This window comes from Aythya fuligula, chromosome 5 (genome assembly GCF_009819795.1).
Source record: "Aythya fuligula isolate bAytFul2 chromosome 5, bAytFul2.pri, whole genome shotgun sequence".
NCBI lineage: Eukaryota > Metazoa > Chordata > Aves > Anseriformes > Anatidae > Aythya > Aythya fuligula.
Genome location: NC_045563.1, coordinates 31,339,354 through 31,358,334, shown reverse-complemented (window position 1 = coordinate 31,358,334; position 18,981 = coordinate 31,339,354). Strand labels below are relative to the sequence as shown.

The window sequence follows — 18,981 nt, the reverse complement described above, 5'->3', positions numbered from 1 at the left end:
CATGGCTCCGCGGCCGCCCCTTCCGCTACCGGGGCAGGAGCCGGGGAGGGGGCAGCGAGATGGCGGCGGCGGCCGCTGCCCGGCGGAGGGCGGCAGGTGAGGGGCAGCGGGGACGGGATCAGCCACAGGGGGGTCCCGGCTTCTCGACCCTTCGCAGGGCGGCTGCTGCCCCCCGGGGGTGCTCGGCTGAGGGGTGGGAAGGAGGAGCCGGGGCGGGTTTGTAGGCAGGTGGTGGTGGGGTTTGGTATATAGGGGTTGTGCGGCGGGCTGCTGGTGCACTCGTCCTGTGGAGGGTTGTTGTCTCGGGTTATTCGTGTGCTCGCGAATTTTATAACCTCATTAAATGCTGCCTTTGCTCGTGGGTCCACGTGCGTTTGGATTTAAGAGGTCTTCCCAAGCCCCTCTGCCATGCGTGTGGTGGCTGGGGGGTGAGAAAGCTGATGTTCCCGCAGAGTGTGCATGGGCTGGTGTTGCATTTAATTAAACAAATTGTGCCAAAAAGCATGTTGTTACCCCTGAGGTGACATGGGGACGAATCCCTGAGTCTGTGTTTCTAGGCCTCCATCTCTTTTTGTGAATTAACAGGGTGTAGACAGGTCGATCTCCTTTCCAAAAATGCAGAAGCTGCACTTAAAGTGCAACTTAAGTTGTGTTAAACCACCAATTCTTTCAATATTTGTGTTCTGACAGCAGTACCAACTTTACTGTTTAGGTGAACACTACTAACTCATATATACATAGCTCTGAAAAGCATGAATAAATCTTCTTAAATTCATCTCCTGTTGTTCTTCCATAGCTCGCTCATTTCTTTCTGGAATAAAAAGCCTGTCAGGGACAGTGAAAATCCAGGTGTGGGAGCAGTAAACCCAAACCTGTCGCACCTTCCAGGTTTCCCTCAGTGTTGTGGCATCTGCATGGAGGCCACGTGGCTACTGAGCTCCTGGCAGAACGCCTCCTGCGTGTTTTTGGATGGAAACTTTCTAAGGCTCAGTAAGAGTTGCTGAGAATCACCTGATAAATGCCATGCAACAGTTTCTCTCCATGTTTTTCGGGCTGAGGGGGCCAAGAAGGATCCTTTTAGCAACACCAGTTAGCACTCAGAATTAAGGGAGTGCAGTGCAGGGTTCAGACCACCTGCTCCCGTGCCTTTTGGTCAAACTGTCCTTTAAAAGAGGTGGAGTGCTCGGAGTGTGTCTTTGTGAAATTATTGTGTCCAGCTGGATGTGTCACTTGCAGGAGGAGACCTTTCCCCTGCTGTCATACAATGCTACACACAACTGACAAGTCCTTTGTTTGTGTATTTTCTTTTTCCTTCCATCTATCTTTGCTTGTTGTGATAAAACTGAAAAAAGATTACAGGCAGAAAGTGGTGCCAGCACTGTGATGTTGCCTTTGACGTTGCTCTGCTGTTTCTCACTAAGGCCTAAGAATCCAACAGATGCTGCTTGTTTTTAATTCTTTCTCTCTCTCCTTTTCAGCTTTCTTGTTTTCATCTGCAGTTCGGCACCAGAGTTCCCAGAGCACGGCAGCGCAGGAAGGGTAATGTTAAATGACTCTCTGCTTGGATTTTTGCCCCCTGAAATGCTGACCTTCTGTGGGACAGTGGGGAAATGGGGCAGGAAGGGCTGGGGGGCAGCTTATTTTTCCTTTGAAAGAGAGACTATTCAGGTCCCATTGTCTGTCTGTCACTTCCTGGAAAGTTTTAGACACTCTGCCTACCCTCAGTCATCTTTTCTGGAAGGCCAGTTCTATTGATTCGTGAAATTAAGCAGCTGAGTAGAGAGACAGGTAACTAAATCCTCCATTTAGCAAAGGGCTGCATTGTGGCTTAGTCCATAATAAACAGCAGGGAAGCTGCTCAAGTCAGGACATTGCAGACTCCTCAGCTGCAGAAGGGGCCTCAGCTGCCACTCATCTTTTTTGGTACAGGTGGTCTATTACTCAGGCAAGGTTTATCTCCTGGCCAGTCTTTTCAGTATCTGATAAATATTGAACTTTCACTGCACTCTTTATGAATTGTAATTAAGAGAAGTTTCTGTAAGATACCAAGCCAGAAAACTTTAGGCTTCATTAATTTCAGCGCTTTTAGAACTGCTTGTTTGTATCTTTATTTTATTTCTTCTGCTGGAATCTAACACCAAAATACCTGGATAGAGCTGCAGGCTGTGCTGCTTCTTGCTTTAACCAGAAGGGGACACTGCAGAAATAAAGAAATCATGTAAGCAGCATTTGGGAGAAATGACACGATTCATTGCCACTCACTCTGCCCTGATAAAGAGTGCAGGGGGTGGTCTCTTCCCGCTGGTCCTCAGTGTGTGGGAACACAGTTTGGATCTCTGCCTCTGTGACACAGCATACAATGTTATTACTAAACTCTGCAACAAACCCACAAAGCCTTGGGACTAGCAATTTTTTATATAGAAAGTGCGGATCTCAGCCCACAGGAAATTCCCAGCTTTCCATTTGTGTTGGAGATGGTATTTACTGAGCGACACCTTTCTCTTCAAACTACATAAACCAGGAGCTCTCTGATCATCTCAATGAAATCCAGGGTGAATCTTCCTGCCACTGACTAAATCTGAGATTGGCTCCACGGTATCGTAGGTCCTTGCCTAAAAAAGAACTATAATCTGGTGCCTTTCAGCCGTGTGTCCTGTTCTGAGTAAAGGCATTTGGCACCTCTCAGGATAATCTGTAAATGTAGCTGTATTGGCACCATGCCTCCTTTCCCTGCCCACTGAGGTGTATGCCACGGTTCTGATGAAAGCACTGCATGTGCAAAGTGCTGTCCCTGGTTAGAGCGATGCTTTTCTCTCCAGTGTTTCTTTGGGAACAAATCAATAGTTTTTGGAACTGGCTCTAATGCAGAGAAGTAAACAGTTGCCTCTGGTGCTCCTCCTTGCTGCTCCTTGTCCTAGAGATCTTGAAAAACAACTAATTGCAAGCAAGGGCTATTCGCATTTTTTTCTGCTCTCACTCACGCTGTGAGTTTCATGTAGCATTTTATTTTTCAATTAACACCCTGTGGCACATTTGAGCAGAGTTGATTGTTGTTCAGCTCTGACATTTTAAACAGGGTTCTCATGATTTAGTGCTACCTGTGCTGCAGTCGAGAAAGGCAGCATATGCACACGAATACTTGTAGTACTGATGGTACAGGGCTTGAGGCAGCGAAGAATTAGTTCAGTTTTCAGACAGGGGATCCCTCCCAGTGATAATCTTGAGGAAAGCAGAAAGAATCCAGAATGACAGCTAATGGGAATGTGTTGCTGGCTGCTAGCTGAAATACCCCTGGCTGTTTTCAGTCTTAAATTCTGTGTCAATGCCATGGCCTGCTTGCTTTCAAGCTCCCAGTTTATTCTCTAAACTGGAGGTGTCTCATGCTGTGACAGCCATAAACCATTTTCAGTAAGTAAAAGAGCAACAGGCAGGTGCAGAAAGTAGAGCAGGCTCTAAGTAAGATCTCTTGCTGGGGCGGCTTGAGCTGTGATTGATCCCTTAATTGTGGCAGTGCTGAAAGATCCTAAAAGGGTCATGTTTGTAATGCTCAGGACTCCCCTGGGTGATCCCCAGGAAGGCTTTCAGGGACAAAAGTGAAGGCTTGAAATTGTGAGGTTCTTGTCTTAGCAGTATGGTTGCAGAGACATTATTAAAGCTATTTTTTAGTAACAACAGTGGAAGATAATGTTTAAAAAAATAATAAAAAAGGATTTAATTTGCATCTTTTAGCAAAATATGTTGAGAAATGATGTTTGTACTTGGCTGGCTGGATTTGAGACTGCACATGCTCCCAACTCACTTTTGTGGTCCGCCTGAACCAAGTTAGGCATGGGTCTAAGAAGTCTTGTTAGATCCCTCTGCTAGTCCCTTCCCAGTGTGGTATAGGTTGTTGACAGACATCATGATAGCACAGAAGAGGCTTTTGGGCTAAATGTTTGTTGTATTGAATGCTGAATTGCACCTGGGGTGGGAGAAGCCATTCAGGGTACACAGCTGAACGCGACAAAGGAAGAGCAGCCTCATAACTCTCCTGTATAGAACCCAGCTGTGGTCTTAAGACCCTCTCAAAACTATTTAACAGAAGAGCATTACAAATAGAGGAAAAAAGGATGCATGAGTCATTCGTGTGTAGTGCTTGAGGCTGATTTAAGGATGCTCATTAGCCCTTTCTCCCTGTCAAAGGCACGTTGCCTCCTCCCGGATACTCTCTGCTACTGGATAACTGCAGGGCTTTGTGCTTGGTACTGAAGTGGGATGAGGAGCATTTACGTGTTCAGCCTGTCAGCTGTGGTGGAGGTAATTTGTACATATATACCTAGGAAAGCTTAAGTGCCTTTTGTCTAAAACTCAAGTGCAAGCAAGGCTTTGGGTAGGTCTGATCCCACTGGAGTTTGTGATAAAATCCCAGTCTGTAGAAACGAGGCAGTGGGAAGTAACTGGTGGTCCCTGAGCTTAATCGTCGCTAGCACATCTAGCTGTAGATGTCTGAACACCAGGGACAAGCAATAACCCAGCTTAGGTGAATTTTGGGTTAATTTTCAGTTGGTTTCTTTCTGAACTCTTTGTTTCACACTATTTCAAATAACACTGTGAAATGGAAAGTAAAACTAAAATCCATTTCCCCCATACTGAATTTAATGATAGATGGGTGTAAAACAAACCAGCAACTGAGACATTTATTGCTTTTACTTAAAGCTTGCTGCTATTCATGGTGGACCTGAATGACATTAAGCCCTGGGTGCAGTGACTCTGTGTGACAGGGAGTTTGCAGGCTGAACTCAGAAATGAGGCCAACTGTTTTCTGCATGTTTGTGAACAGTCTTCTGAGCTGGGCTGCACCTTCAGCTCCTTTGTAGCATTTCTTGTGGAAGGTCTGGGGACTTTGCCTTATCCAGTGTCCTCCATTGGATTAAGCCATAGGGAAGTAACATTGCTTTTGTGTTGCCTGACACCCTCTGTCCATAAGGCTTAAGACCTGAATACAAACCTTCACTTTGTTTGTGAGCTGCTACGAAGTGAAATGTGGTCTGTGGGAAATTGCCTTCTGGTGTGAGGGTGTTTTGGGGTGAGTCTTTCATACTGACAAGTCGTCAACTCTCCTGCACGACTTCTGCTCCCGTTGTGGAAAACCACTTTCTGCTCCATCTCCAGCTTCCTTTACCTTCCCTCCTCTCTTTGTGGGTGCATTCCTTGGCAATATCTGTTTGCTACAGGTGAATCTTATCTTATTGTTCACAGACTTGTTGCCAAAACATCTCTAACTTCACCACCGTGGCCTGAAGTGAAACTGCCAGATCCAGCAGAAGAAGCAAAGTATCATGCAGGTAAAGGTCTCAAGGCTCCAACTGAAGACTAATGCTCTGTTACTGCTGTTCGTGGCCCGAGTGAGCACAAATCACTGTCTTTGATGATTCGAGCTACTTGTTCTTTTAATTTTTTCTTCTTTCTGGCATATTTTAATGTCACTGGCCTCATGCTCCAACTGCTGGTATTAGAGAGTTGGGTAGATCATGAAGCCTCTCTAGTGCGTGACAGTCTGACAGGTCATAACACTGCCAAAGGAATCTTACCTGATGTGATGTGTTGCCACCTAAAGTGTGAAACATGCATTTTGGGCAGGAGGAAACAACTATTTTTCCTTTAGTGGATAAAGCAAAATGCTAAAGCCAGCACAAGCAGTTGGATAGTGGGCACATCAAAGAGCTGGTATTTTGTAGCAAACAAAACAGAGCGCTAGAGCCAGCATAAGCAGTTGGGTAGTGGGCACACGACAGAGCTGCAGAGGTGTGACATAAGGCAACGAGCAGGTGGTAAGTGACACTGCTTGGTGAATGTATTCTTGTCCTCACATCTAGTCAGGACTGTTGAACGCAGCCAGTGGTCCTCCCGAAAGGAGCCCCTGGGCTGCTTTTTGGGAGGCTGACTCCTGAGCAGTCAGCCTCCCAAATCAGCAAGTGAAGTGAAAATCGAGTACAGAGATGTGCCTAGCCTTGTATTGCCCAGGTGGGGCTGTTGTCAGCCAGACTGTTTTAGAGGTGGTAGCAGGGAAGCCATCACAGGCACAGGATAGTTCTCAGAACTGGGGAATAATGAGCCCCAGTGGGTGAATTTCCCTTACCGTGGTGGTTCTGGGCAATTAGCAGTTGCCTGCTTTATGCAGGAAATGAGCTGTGTTTGTTAACAGGCTTCCTACTGTATTGTTCCATTAGCCTCTGGGACATCTATGAAAGGCACCTGAAAGGACATCTCTCAAGGCTCTAGACTGGAGAGACCCAAGAAGTGAAGGAGAGTAGTTATTGTACGAGGAGACAATGACAGAAGAGAAGCAGAGCCGCGTCTGTATTTTTGCAGATAGTCTCCCATGGCATAGCTAGAATATGTTGTTAACTCTGCAAGTGATGTGCTTTGGAGAGAGCCTCTTGCTCCAGGTTCCCTCTCTGGCTTTTTTATCCTGCTTTTCATTTCCTCTGTGCTCTTGGGATTGCTTAAGTGACGGATGAGTGTTCTGTCCCAGAGCATGATTTGACCCAGCAGTGAACCATAAACTGCTCGGTTTGATTTGCTGACGCCCTGTGGTGAGCAGGGTCCCACGTTCCTCTGACTGCTTCACACGGGATCCTTGGGGCCATTGTGATTTCCGTGCCTTGTAACCTCCTACTGTTTATGAGCTTGCATCATTATCTCCTGGCTGTGCTTATCCAAAGCATACAACAGCCAGAGCATTTGAATTCTGCCTTATATTCTCCTGCTGTCTGTGGAAACAGCCATGGATATTTTAGGAAGGGTCGCTCCACGTGGTGCTCAGATACAAGCCGTACTAACAATCAAACGTACAATGTACAAGCATCCAATGTTTCCTGTCTAGGGATATTTGGAAGAGTTAGCAGCAGCTTCAGAGCCCAAGTACATTGAAGAACATGTACCTTTTTCTGTTACAAAAAGATGAGAGAGCCCTGTGGGTAGAAAGTTGAAATTTGACAAGGAAATAACCCTTGTTAGAGCATGACTACGTGTGTTTTTCTGGCTAGGGGGAAACTGTAGGTCAGCACTTTGAAATTTTGGTTTTAAATGCTGGCTACAGGACTGTTCATACACCTGGATCAGCAATTTGGAGCCGGAAGAAATTTATCATATCCCATTGTGCATTGGGGATGTAACAAAGAGAAGGGGATAGTACTTTTCTGTGCACTTTTGGTAGTGGACCACTCTGAGTCAGAGAAGAGCACACAGTGGTCTTTTTTTCTGGAATGGCAATTGCTGAAACACAGAGGCTAAGCTCTTCATCTGAGTGAGGACTGCAGTAACTACTGTCTTGCACAATCATTTCTATTTTCACCTCTACCTATAATAGTTTGCTTCTGCTGAGTTGAAACTTGGACACTTAGAGTGTTCCTGTAAGGGCTGGGTTTGGTTTGGTTGCTAAATTCTTGTCTGTCCCAAACGGTCATTATGTTGTGTTTACATTCCAAGAAAAAAAAGATTCAGCCACTTTTGAGGACAATGAAGAAAACCTTTTCCAGTTATAGCAAAGTTACTCTTTTTGTGAACAGCTTGAGAGGGTGGAAGGCTGCTATTTGGCAGGGGAATGGCACTCATTAAGAAATACCTTTTGATGTTCCCATAAAACTTGGTTTTGGCTTCACTGCACAGGAAGCTGATCACAGAAATCTGAGTTAAGTGCATGTGCTGTGCAGGACCTCGTCCCTGGAATTTGTGCTGCTCCTGGCAAAAGGTCTAGGTGTGTTTGCATGTATAGGAAGAGCTTTTCTGGCAGTCTCTCCTGATTTGCTGCAGGTACAAGTTCTCAGGCCAGGCTTTGTTAATATGCCTGGAGCGCTTTTTTCTGCATACTTTGCAGGACTCTTCCTGATGCTCTGGGGTGCCTTACAAAGTATGTAGGGTCCTAGTCCTAGTATTACTCGGGAATTGAGGATAGCTCCCTTCCAGATGTAGGTTGTATGTTGACGAGCACTGTGTTCTGGAACACTTTGTGTTTGAATACAGTGCCTTTTAGGATGCCTAAGGTACAAGCTGAGAAATGAACACCCTTTCATTGACTGCACAATATACACATAGGTGTTTACTTCTGCATGTTTTTTTTCCAGTGACTAAAAGGCAAATACCTGCATGAAAGGATGGCTCACACCCTGTAGAAAACAACATCGCTGTTGAGCCTTGCTTAGAGATTCCCAGAAGATAACAGTTTTAGGGGGAGAACAGTGTGGCTGAATTAATTTTGATTGGCTCTTCACACCTTGTTGGGTTTTCTGCTCTGATTTCTTCCCTGATGTTTGCCAACAGAAGTGGTACAAAAGGTGAACAATATGATTGCAGCAGGGCAGTACGGAAGGCTTTTTGCCGTGGTCCACTTTGCCAGCAAGCAGTGGAAAATAACCAGTGAAGACTTGATTATGATGGACAACGTGCTGGAGGCTGAATGTGGAGACCGAATCCGGATGGAAAAGGTAACGTGCCTTGCCCACAGTGCCTGTGATCACACATGTGTGGGGCTGGAGCAAATGGCATGCAAACATTCTGTGAGACAAAACCAAGAACCAGTTATTTAGAAAAGTCCTGAAGAGCTCCTGTTGGATCTCCTGCTCTTACTCCAGCTGTTTGCCTTAGTTTTGTTCCAGTCTCAGTTAAGCTGTTATCACTAATGCGATTTCTGTCGAATGTGGCTGGAATGAGTTGTGCCACACTCTGTTAGGAGACAGGTTTCTGTTATACTACATCCAAAAAAAAAGAGAAAATTTACAGTTGTTTTTAGAGACGGCAGCTGAAGATAGTGTTTACCTTGAGACTGTAACACCCAAAACACTGACAGTGCTCCCAGAGGAACTGTCACTGCTCCATGCTTTGCGAGATCCTTATCGTGCTGAGTGTCTTGGGTGGAGGGAGGGATGGTACATGCAGGGGAAAATTGCCAACATGCAATTCAATATAGTTATCCTTAGCCATGCTTAACTAGCAGGAGCTTGTAGAGGCTCGTTAATCCAAATCTTAAATGAAAGACTGAAGTGGGATTTGCTTGCCTTAATACCTAGTTGTTAGAGCCAAGCAAGTGGTTAAGGAGAGACGGGCGGTTTTTCTACTTCATCCATTGCTTTGAAATTCCTGTTTAGAGGCAACTTTTTCAGCCGTGTCTTTGGCAGGTGGTTGAAATGTCCTGAAACAAAATGGTTAGTCCCTTGGTGGTAAATTCATGCCAGATGTTCATTTCTTTATTGCCCATCTTGGGGCCTCATGGAGGAGAATGATGAAAGGGTTTCTGTAGATATGTTGCAATTGGTATAAAGAAATGATTTTAGTAGCTGCCATTCATTCAGATCCCACGCAAAGGCATATTATTCTTCCCTGTATTGCTTTTCATAGCTTTTACAACTGTTGGTGAGCCAGAACAGAGAAGTTCAGTGTGTTCTGATCACTGTGAAAGATACATGTAAAATATGTTTTAGTAGAATCAAGTTCTCCTGGAAGACTGTCTGTTTTATGAATCTGTTTCTAGCCTGTTAGCTGCCTTTTCCCACTGTTACTCTCTAGTAACAGTGTCAGGTTTGAAACACGCATTTTTAAGCATTTTGGCTTCCTTACGGTGACTGCAGAATTTGGAAAATGTTGTTTGCATTTATTCTGGGGTAATGAACCACTGACATGTCTGATTAAGTTATTTTCCACAGGTTTTGCTGGTTGGTGCTGATGATTTCACGCTTATTGGAAGGCCGCTCCTAGGGTAAGAGGTCTCACACAAGAATTATCCTCTGAACTGAAGAGAAACATGAATTTATGAATTTATCAGCACTAGGTCTTTTCCCAGCCCCATGGGTTTTGAAAGAATCAGCCATAAAATAGGCTCATCAGCCTCTGCTGACCTCACCCATTACCTCAGTGCCAGGATAGAGCAGCAGTACCAATTCCTAAGATAACTGTAGGATATTCACCTCTCTTGGGTTGGTTCTTTTTCCTCATTGTAAAAGCCTTGCACAAACTAGCAGTAAATCTTGCTCTTCAGCATCTTTACTCCCTAACCATAATTGCAGCGATAGCCATCTTAGAATAACTTAGAAATCCTTGCCCATCCCTTAATCTCATAATTTGAGTTGTTGTGTGTTGTTGTTTTTTTTTTTAAACCCACTTCCTTTTACCCATGTCTTAACTCAGCAGGTCTTAATTTAAGAGTTTCCAGTTTTCCCTTCCTCCTAGTTGCATGACTCCAGCCCCAGCTCCGTCTTAATGCTGTCGGACTTGCTGTACAAACTGTCAGAACATCTGGTTCCTCAGCCTTTGCTTTACCAGAAGGAAGTGGTATGTGGACTAGGTGTTGCTGTTTCAGCTCTTAGCACTGGCTGGAAGCAAAGTCATCAATGGTATGTGGTTTTCCCCAGAACAGGAGGTTTTAGTGGTAAAGTACAAGTCAAGATAATGTGGCTTGCAAGTGCTTTAAGCATCTGGAAGCCCTGACTGTGGTCTGCTTGCAGGCTATCCCATGTGTTTGTGTTAGCTTGAATTGAAGCAACTTTGGCAGAGGATGGCCAGAAGAGGAGGAGCTTGCAAATCTGAGAAATATTTCCTGGTGGCTTGTAGATTTGAGTTAGAAATACCATGTGTTTTCAGGTGGGTTTGGCTTCTGAGCTTGTTTTTTTTTTTTTTTTAATGTTACCCTGAGGTTATCCATATCTAAGAGGTATTGATAACACATTTGCATATTTGATAACGTGACTTCAGCTGTGCTGGTTGTACCTGCCTCAGGTTCCCTGTGTTAGGCAGGATTACAAGAGCTGGGAGCCCTTTGAGCAGTGCTGCAAAGAGATCTGGAATAGCAGATCCTCAGGAGCCTTCGAATTACTGCCAGACACTGTTAGACTTGTGGAAAAAAATTAGGAAGGGGAAATACCATTTTTAGGACTAGAAATATCATCTTCCAGATACTCAAATAAGAGCCTATGTTCTGCAGACAGGGATATGGCACCTCAGGCAGGATAGGAGCACCGTCCTTTGCCTGGTTCTCTTAACTGGTGGCACTGGAGTGGTTTGTTACAGCTCTCCGAGTGCTGCACTTGGCAAGTGCCCCAAAAGCCAGGAGCTCCAGGACAGGAAGAAAACCATCTGTTTGGTTCCTGCAAGTGCTCTGAGCGTGCGGAAAGCCTTGTCAGTTGCTCGAGGCAGACCGAGCTGCACATCTGCCGGCACTGGACTGAACTCGAGTAACTTTGGCAGAGGGTGATGGGTGCGTGGAGGAGGCTGACCAGGCAGAGCGAAGGGCTGCTGGGGAGATGCTGTCCTCCCCGTGAGCCGTGGGTTCCCCAGCTGTCCACCATGGGCTGGGGAAAGCAGAACCCCATGTGTCGCAGGCAGTTCTTTCACATAGCTCCCCGTTGTGCCGAAACCACAAACATTTTGGAGGGGAGATAAGAGCTTGGATGCGAACAAAGGCATTTTTGTTTTTCTGTTGTTTTAAAAATAAACACATCAGTGAGTGCTTGCACCAGCGTCTGCGTAAGACAGTTCGTTACAGCTGCACTCCCTGTTCTGACTTGGAGACGGGTAGGAACTTGTCCTGTTTTGGGCAGATGGTCATGTTTTAATTTTCTGTAGCAGATACCTCCCAAGATGACACTTCTCTAAAGCCTTAAAAAAAAAAAAAAAATCACAACAGTGCAACAAAACATATCTGCGTGGCAGAGGCTATTTTGGGAACTTTTAGCTGGCTTCTACTCTGGAATCTTGGGTTTTGGTTTTGTTCAAGTTAACTTGCTGTCTGGTCAGTTGGCACGGGGGTATCAAGCAGTATGTGGTTGTACTTTGTTTAGCTGTAAAATGCAAAAATTGTTGTGCGTTCTTAAATCCGTGATGGGAAGCGAGCATAACTTTGGGCAGGTTTGTATTTCAAACCATCAGCTGAGTCCTCTCATCTGTTTTAAACCCAAGTGAAGTGAGTGGTGCCTCTGAGCCAAAACGTTGTGTTTGTTTCTATACAAAGTACAGCTGATGAGATTTTTTTTTTCCTTTTAATGATCCCTACTTTTTCTCCTGCCACCAGACCGTTTTTGCAATGGCTTCAGTAGCAACAAGAAAGTGCCTTAGGCTCTTCCAGACAGCCAGGCTAGGATTCAGTTACCTTCTGCAGGGACAGAGAGGGCTCATTGACTTGGGTTAAGTTGTTAACCTCTAAGATTTATGATCCTTTTTGTAGGGATCAGGGCTGTAGTTGGCCTGGATCACCTGCACAGCTCACTGACAATACCTTTCAGTCCAACATAGATCTCTGATGTTTCAGTATGAATCTTTCTGGCCTCCTGCTAAAATCTGGTAGATGTCCTTTTTCATGAAATATTTTCCCTCTGAGAGCAAGCAGTAGGCTTGACTATCTCAGACTCTGGGAAATGTGTGACCCCCTTCTTATTTTTATGGGCATTCCAGGCATACCTAAAACACTCAAAGATTTTTATTTTTTTTTTCTTGGGCTCTATTTTGCTGAGAACTTTTATGTTTGTGTGCACTTCACCAGCAAGCAGGCTTCTGCCCTGCTTCAGCCTTTCAGCCAGCAGGTCTTGGTGTTTAGGCCAGCAGAGAGGGGGACTCACCAGGGCCCATGGCCCTTGAACCTTGACTTGCAGAGTGAAGCTACTGCCTTAATACTGAGCTGTGCTCAACAACACCCTGAAAGATTTACTGGAAAGCAAGTCAACGTCCATAAGCAGCGTCAGGGTAGATGGTTATCTGCAGATGTGTCAGTGTTTCTCCCCTCAGCTGAATGCTACTTGAGGCTTAGGGCAGCTAGTGTGGTCCGGCAGTGAGAGCTGTACCGGGGCAGCTTGGCTGTGCTGCTGCAAACTCTGATTCTCTTGAGAGCAGCACGGAGATTTCAGTGACTGGCTCCTTTTATCTGGCCTGGCTGCTGTCCAGTTTGTCCATGTGATCATCATTAGTGAGTTTCTTACATGCCTTTACCGTCCAAGCCTGTGAGAAGTCAGTGGGAGTTTAGATTTCCCTTTGCCTTCAGTGGACAGAAGTTAGACCCAGAAAATAAAGCTCCCTAATCAGAGTAGCAAAACACAGCCACCCCCTGGAGTGCAGTCTGTTTTTTTGGTTTCTTTCCTAGTCTTGCTGTGCTTGCTGTGTATTTCAGTAGTGCTGTTGGTCCTGTCGTTGAATCTGGATAACACCCTTTAGCTGGGATGTCAGGGTCACCCAGTGGTCTCTTAAAATCTAGATAATCTTATATCTGTTTTCCTCGGGGCTAGTCAGTGAATGTAAATTAATCATTTTTTTTCCTCTGGCTGTCTTTCTCTCCTCCCTTAAGGATTTAACCTCTGATATATATGACACCCCAGAGGGTAAATGTTAAGAGAGATGCTAAATGTCTCAAAGCCTTTGGCCTCTTAGTGACCTTGTTGGAACAGTGAGGCTAGATGGGCTTCCCTCCTCTGCCCCTGAAGTGCAGAGTCGTTTGTCAAGAAAATGTTCTTTAACTGTTTCTGGCAGCCAAGTGAGCATGCTAATCAGTTTTTAATGACATTTTGCAGTGATGCCGCATGAAAGAGTGTCTCTTCCTTCTCCACTGTGGTTGTTGATTGAAACTAAACTTCCCAAAGCTCTTGTCTGGAGGCTTTTACCTTCTCAGAGAGGAGGCGTTGTGCAGACAGGTAGCTGGACCTCCAGCACATACCTCAGATCCCCTTGTTTTCCACCTCTGGTGTTCTTCAAGTGGCAGCTAGAATCCCCAGTGCTCTTTTTTTCTAACTTCAGCAGGACTGCTCCTGGTGCTCTGCAGATTCCCTGGCCAGACAGAAAGTGTTTATTTGTGTGTGTCAGTAAGGTAATGCAGAGGGACAAATTACTCTGATTTCAGTCAAGTGTGAAGGAAGTGCGGGCTGTATTCTTCTCTTCTTCTCCATCCTAGGGGAGGAAGGATGTTTACTTGCTGAGAATTCTCGCGTGTGGTAGTGAGATTTAGAAACGATTTGAGTCTTTGAGTGGTCTCACCACTCAACCTGAACTCCCCTGGTTGCAGTGAAAGCTGTGCGTGAAATCCTCAGTGAATCCCTGTCCTCTCTTCCAATCTGGGGTAAACAAGCAGGGCCGACCAAGAGTGGGAGGCAGAAGAGAACCATGTGGGAGAAGAAGTGACTTGCTCCAGCAGCCAATTAGCTGTGCTTCCTGCTAGAAACCGTGGGCCAAATGTTTTTGCTTAGCCTTTGCCAGAACTTAATCAGGTGAGAAAGGTGTAAAGATTTTATTCCAGCTGTCTGGGATGCTGTACAGAAGAAGGAAGAAATTCTGTGTTGACCAGCAGAGCACGGGAGAAGGGACCGTGTTTAATCTGTACATTAAGCAAAGTAGAAGGATCATGTGAACATGCCAGGAGAATTTACCCTACTGTAATCCTACAAGTTCCTGCAGGATTCTCTTACTACTGCATTCTTGGCTGTTTATGGTCTCAGCTCTCACATGACAGAGAGGTACTGCCCTGCAGAATAGCACATCACTTGGCTGATTCATGGACAGCACCTTGAGGCTTTTGTTTTTGCACCACAAAGGCAGCAACCTGACAGATTTCCCTCCTCCTTCCCTGGTGACTTTGTAGTTCCTCCATATCTGCGCTTTGTAAGGCAGGGTGTGGTACCTGGGTGTCATTTTTCTCCCCAGAAACCTACTCGCTAACAGGCAGAGAATGTAAATAATTGAAAGGTGCTAACTTTTTTTGTTTCTCCTTTATTTTCAAGGAAAGAACTCGTCCGTGTGGAGGCTACTGTGATTGAAAAGACGGAGTCGTGGCCAAAAATTAACATGCGCTTCTGGAAAAGGCACAATTATCAAAGGAAGAAAAGTAAGATGTAAAGAGTACAGAGCTTTCTTCCCTCCTGTGCTGTGGCTGGGTCTGGGAGAGGAACATACCACGGCGTAGGGGCAATACCTGGGGAGGGAGATTTGTTCAATGTACCCTAGGCCTCCTCATGGCACAGCACCTTTTTCCCAGCCTGCTCGCCGAGGTGTGCATGCTGCATTCAGAGCACAGCGACTTTATTCCTTCTGTCCAGCACCCTTTGTTGAATAGCTTTGGAAAAGACCTTTCTGGGAAAAAAAAAAGAGTTCCAGGGCAGAAAAGCAATTTTGTTCTCCTTCCAAAGCCTTAAATACTGGATATTTAATCACAGATACTAACAAGCTTTAACAGTATCACGTGGCAGGCTTTTTGATTAACAGCTGACTGCCCCTTCTCAGATATGACTGAGGGAGAAAAATTATGACTGCTTTTTGCAGAACAGACACTAAAACGTTGAGCAATCTGACGCGGTCCCATAGGAGCTCTGCCTTGTGCCATACCGATGGTATGTAGCTGTCCTGCCAACATGACACTATCTGCCAGCATACCCCCTCCTAGGCATTGTCGTGCCTTGGCATGCCTTAGACTGATGTAGCTAAGCCTTCTGAAAGGTATGTAACAGTTTTTTTGTGCTATCATCTGATCTTTTTTTTTTTTTCTCTTTCCATTCTTTTTCAGTCATCACAAACCCGCAGACCGTCCTCCGGATAAACACCATAGAAATTTTCCCCTGTTTGTCATGATTGATTGATCGGGTGTTGTGTGGCTTAGGCTGATTCTTGCTTTAGGCAATTACAGAAATAAAACTGCTTCATCACTGGAAACTTCTGGACTTCTTGCTATTGTCTACAATGGAAATCTATATGTAATTTCTTTTTTTTTTTTTTTTAAAAAAAAAGCAAAATGAAATGGTTTTGTTAACTATTATTTCAACCTTGGTGTTTGTTTGTTCGGCGTCCTAACCAACCCAGGATCCTTGCTAGCTGCCAGGCTGTTCCATGCTGATAGGGTCTCCCTTTTCCTGCACACCTCTCGGAGTTCTTTAGTTTATCAGTGTCTCAGCTGAGTCTTAAAAATACCTGGGGCTTCACTGGCTGCGGAAGAAGATGGCCATTGTCCTCTGCAGTCCCCGAGATGAGGCTCTGATCCTGGAAGGCAGGACCTAAGTCTGTGATCAGTCAATTTAAAGAGCCTGCTGCTGTGCTTAGTTGCTCACATCCTTGCAAGTTTCCCTATCCTGGGACTGTGAGTGCTCTTAAGGCTAGCAGAGAGGAAGGCATGTTTAGGTGAGCTGATCTGTCCTCTGGAAACACTTGGTGCTCTCCACAGACAGCAGTTACATAGCTATAGAAAGGCGAGATGTTTTTGAGAGTGTTAAATGAGGGTTTTTTTTGTTTATTTTTGCCTGTTTTTCTCTCCTGACAAAATTCTGTCTGCTCTTAATAAAATGTTGTCATTGGGTGACTTCAGGGAATACCCCGTGGCACACTGTGGCCCACAGCAAGCATGGGGCTGAAGAGAGCAATGAAACAAGATGACTGCAGGATCCCAAATTTACTCCCAGATCATGCTAAGCAGTGGAAATCCGTAAGCATTAGCAACAGGAGATGCAGCTGGGAAATTCACCTCCTAAAGGTGAGCCAAGCTGTTGCATAGCAATAAATAGTCGGTGTGTGCATCTCACCATCAAAATAACAGTTACCAGTGGCGCAGGAGTGATTTCGTGCCTGACCTCTAGAGTACTTTTCTAATCTCTGGGTCTCGGTATTTTCCTTCCTCTCTTCACTTTGCAAATTGGGCAGAGTCACTTACTGAGCAGCATGTGCCAGGCCAGGTTCAGCAGGTGTATTCAGCAGAGGTCCCCGTGTGTTTGTTGGACAGTAATGAAATCAGGAAGCGTTTCCTTGAGCTTTCAGCAGGATCTCCGGGGAGCTTTCATATTTCCTACAGCGATGGTGAGAACTGGCAAACGGGCTCTGACTTTACCATGTCTGCAGGGAGTATCTTACTCCAAACGGGTCAGGGGGAAAGTCCCCATATGGGGTGTCCTTACACACCCTCCCTGTGACTCCCTCACAGGACTAAGGGTGCCCACAGCCTTGTACTGAAGGAAATGCTGTTTTTGAATGTAACTATGTTGGGGTATTGTCCTGGCTTTCAAGTCTTGCAAGTAATTATAAGCCTTCAGGAGATCCCTCGAGGTGCCATGAGCAGCAAGCTTAGTGCTTTGGGCTGCTTTTCATCTCACCTGACTTCCACCAGAGAAAGATCCAGGTGCGGTTGGGTTAAGCTAGTTCTCTAGTCACAGAAGAGAGATGGTCGACTCATCTCCTCCTTTTGGATAGCCTGGCACAGACAGCACCTGGAAGATGCTGTTGGTTCTCCAACTGTACAGGGAGGTTGGGCACCTAAATTTTTATTTGAAGGCAGGGCCCTTTCTGCAACCTGCTTCAACCATTCCATCTTCTTTCTTTCCAACCTCTTCCAAATGGAAGGCAGGGAGGGAACTCTTCTCTTAAAAAAAAAAAAAAACACCTCCTGCTGGTGCCACCACCTTTTCCCCCTTTCCCAAAGGTGCCTCTGTTCCTTCTCTGGGACCACAGATCCCAGCAGGAGCAGTTAATTGCAATCTGTGGTGGCAGCGGGCTGGCACGAAGAGCACGCTGCTGCCGGCTCTGCAGTGCCTCTCTTCCAGTTACAGGCTGTTCACGGTCCGTGGCGGAAACAGCCCTGCCAGCTGAAGCAGTTTGAGGGGAGACGTCACGATTCCTGCGCGTTTCTTGAGGTCTGTGAGCGCTGGGGCTAAGGAACAGCATGCGTGTCTTGGCTCCAGGAGGAATTTTCTAGCCTTCCTGGGGAAACGGTTGAAAATAATGAGAGATTTCATGGCTCAGAAGCTGGAAAAAAGAACCCGATGTTTATCCAAAAAGAAAAATCAAATGCTTTCAGTCCATCTGTAAAATTGGTCCCACCCAAAAAAAAAGCCCTTGGGAAAAGCAACTCTAATCCAGATGAGATACTATATGAAACTAGAGTGACTTCTGCTTGCTGTTTTTGTTTTCTTTTCCTTTTTTTTTTTTTTTTTTTTTTTTTTTTTTTTTTTTGAGAAGAACGCAGGAAGGGAAAATTCAGCCAATATCAGGAAGTCCTGGTTTTTGATTCGAAAATGTAATTACATAAAGTCAGAGCGAAATATTGAGGTTTTATTGAAAGGATGCATTCAGACCGAGGCGTAACGGGGCTACTTCTGGCATCTACTTTGGAGGAAGTGAAAGCTCCTTGCTCTTCCAAATGGAAATAGAAATCTCTAGTTATCTGGAGTGAAGCTGCAGGTCTCTTTGGCTTCACATGTTAGGGGTGGCCACTTGAGATTTTCTTTTTTCACTGCTAAATGCGATTTGCCACACTTAAATAGTTTAAGCAAGAGCAGGAATTCCTCTGCAAAACAGATTTCTTTCTTTCTTTCTTTCTTTCTTTCTTTCTTTCTTTCTTTCTTTCTTTCTTTCTTTCTTTCTTTCTTTGTTAGCTCTGATTCATAGTGGAAATTTATCTGTTAGGACAAAACATCTTTTTGGACAGCACTTTGAATCAGGATGGAATTTGAGTGATGCTTTGCCCGGTCTCTAACGATTAGGCATCCACGTGGGTGAGACGAGATCCAGACCTGAGCTCCTGCCATCCAGCTTCTCTAAAGCAAGGCTGCCGAGTTTGTCCCCCCCCTAATCTCCCTTAGAGCTGTTTGACTTTGTGTAAATAAGTATTCACTGCCCGGAGCGTGGAGGGCATCTGTCTGCTCTGAGTCAGACACAAATTCCAGCGCCTGCTCCCTGCTCGCTGGCCACAAAGCCGCTGGCTGTTCTGCTTTCCCTCTCGTGCTTTCGAAGAATGCCGATGGGGCTCTGCTTCATTCCCCAGCAGAAGGACAACGGGCTTTGCAACGCTGACATTTTCCCACTACAAGGGAGCCTTGTTTTCTCACCAGCCGGGCTGCCGAGAGGTTTGCCCAGAAAGTTGCCGTTGCGTCTCTGCCAGCTCTGCTCTGGCCTCACGCTGCTCTCGTCTTCTCCGGTTTGGGGTATGAATGCCTGCGTGTAGCAGACGGGATTCCCGGCTGTGCTGCTTTCTGGATCCCAGATGAATCGTACAGCCCCCTC

At 45.6% G+C, this 18,981-nt stretch overlaps 1 protein-coding gene across 3 annotated transcripts; it reads left to right on the top strand.

The window, feature by feature from the left end:
* Positions 1–37: 37 nt before the first annotated feature.
* Positions 38–15,651, top strand: MRPL21 (mitochondrial ribosomal protein L21). 3 transcript variants are annotated; one of them, XM_032189352.1, is made up of 8 exons: positions 38–96; positions 1,479–1,539; positions 5,239–5,324; positions 8,302–8,465; positions 9,681–9,733; positions 14,727–14,830; positions 15,265–15,332; positions 15,506–15,573. In XM_032189352.1, exons 1-7 carry the CDS (start codon positions 60–62, stop codon positions 15,282–15,284), a joined length of 525 nt encoding a protein of 174 aa, XP_032045243.1. In that variant the 5' UTR covers positions 38–59; the 3' UTR covers positions 15,285–15,332; positions 15,506–15,573. The 3 variants fall into 3 exon arrangements, with proteins under 3 accessions (XP_032045243.1, XP_032045242.1, XP_032045244.1); XM_032189351.1 differs by lacking the exon at positions 15,265–15,332 and having other exon boundaries at positions 15,506–15,651; XM_032189353.1 differs by lacking the exons at positions 38–96; positions 1,479–1,539; positions 15,265–15,332 and adding an exon at positions 4,204–4,296 and having other exon boundaries at positions 15,506–15,651.
* Positions 15,652–18,981: the final 3,330 nt, after the last annotated feature.

Bases quoted from the DNA above. Each gene is read 5' to 3' on its own strand.
- MRPL21 (XM_032189351.1), top strand. From the start codon at position 60: ATGGCGGCGGCGGCCGCTGCCCGGCGGAGGGCGGCAG. The intron at 1,540-5,238 runs GTAATGTTAAAT...TATTGTTCACAG, and splicing joins AGCACGGCAGCGCAGGAAGG to ACTTGTTGCCAAAACATCTC. The intron at 14,831-15,505 runs GTAAGATGTAAA...ATTCTTTTTCAG, and splicing joins CAATTATCAAAGGAAGAAAA to TCATCACAAACCCGCAGACC.